Source organism: Empidonax traillii, unplaced genomic scaffold, assembly GCF_003031625.1.
Source record: "Empidonax traillii isolate 1590-97213 ecotype Southwest subspecies unplaced genomic scaffold, ASM303162v1 scaffold5698:size8957, whole genome shotgun sequence".
Taxonomy (NCBI): domain Eukaryota; kingdom Metazoa; phylum Chordata; class Aves; order Passeriformes; family Tyrannidae; genus Empidonax; species Empidonax traillii.
Window position 1 is genome coordinate 1 of NW_020960891.1, and position 1309 is coordinate 1309.

At 52.0% G+C, this 1309-nt stretch overlaps 1 protein-coding gene across 1 annotated transcript; it reads left to right on the top strand.

The window, feature by feature from the left end:
* Positions 1 to 59: 59 nt before the first annotated feature.
* LOC114073219 (olfactory receptor 14J1-like) lies at positions 60 to 788 on the top strand (the record flags this gene model as incomplete). Its single annotated transcript, XM_027911009.1, has 1 exon — positions 60 to 788. A coding segment is annotated over one exon (729 nt), but the record flags the coding sequence as incomplete, so codon positions are not given.
* Between the last annotated feature and the right edge of the window lie 521 nt (positions 789 to 1309).

Here is a 1309-nt window from a genome sequence, read left to right on the forward strand (position 1 = left end):
GCCTCATCCTCAGCGCCGTAGCCTGCGACCAGCACCTGCACACCCCCAGGGACTTCTTCCTGCTGCACCTCTCCCTCACAGACCTGGGCTGCATCTGCACCACTGTGCCCAAAGCCATGCACAACTCCCTCTGGGGCACCAGACAGATTTCTTTTGCAGGATGTGCTGCTCAGGTCTTTTTCTTTCTGTTCTTCATCTCAGCAGAGTTTTCCCTCCTCACCATCATGTGCTACGACCGCTACGTTGCCATCTGCAAACCCCTGCACTACGGGACCCTCCTGGGCAGCAGAGCTTGTGCCCACATGGCAGCAGCTGCCTGGGCCTCTGGATTTCTCAATGCTCTGCTGCACACAGCCAATACATTTTCCCTGCCCCTGTGCCAAGGCAATGCCCTGGGCCAGTTCTTCTGTGAAATCCCTCACATCCTCAAGCTCTGCTGCTCACACTCAGGCTACATCAGGGAACTTGGGCTCATTGTGGTTAGTGCCTGTTTATGGCTTGGTTGTTTCATTTTCATGGTTTTCTCCTATGTGCAGATCTTCAGGGCTGTGCTGAGGTTCCCCTCTGAGCAGGGACGGCACAAAGCCTTTTCCACGTGCCTCCCTCACCTGGCCGTGGTCTCCCTCTTTGTCTGCACTGGCACATTTGCCTACCTGAAGCCCCCCTCCATCTCTTCCCCATCCCTGGACCTGGTGTTTGCTGTTCTGTACTCAGTGGTGCCTCCAGCCCTTAACCCCCTCATCTACAGCCTGAGGAACCAGGAGCTCAGGAATGCCATAAGGAAAATGATAATTGGATGCTTTTCAGGAGCAATAAAGTGCCTTTTTTCTGGTATATAACATTCAGAAGGGGACTCCTTAGTGGCCCAGCCTTCCTGCTAAGATTTTTTGTACAGGTCATCAGGTTCTTCTTGCAATAAATTTATGTACAATAAATATTATTATGCATCTGCCTTCTAATTTGTTGTAAACACATTGAATTTGACCCAGAGGTGTATAAATTATGAATTGTACTTTCTGTGTATTTAAACAAAATAAAGGACCCTGCAGTGCCTTCTTTGTCCAAGACCCTTCTTCTCAGCTGTTCCTAAAGCACAGCACACTGCAGGACAGGGGGGATAGGCAAAGGCCAAGGGCACAAGAATCCCAGCACAGCAGCACTGCCAGGGAGCAGCAGAGCTTGGGCTTTGCAGAGCTGCTCTTTCCACTCCCACACTGTCCTTGTGAGCCCCTTTCTGGCTGCAAGGCCTGAGTGCTCTCTGAGCACAGTCCTGGGGGTGGGAGCCCTTTGAGCACAGGCAGGGACAGGC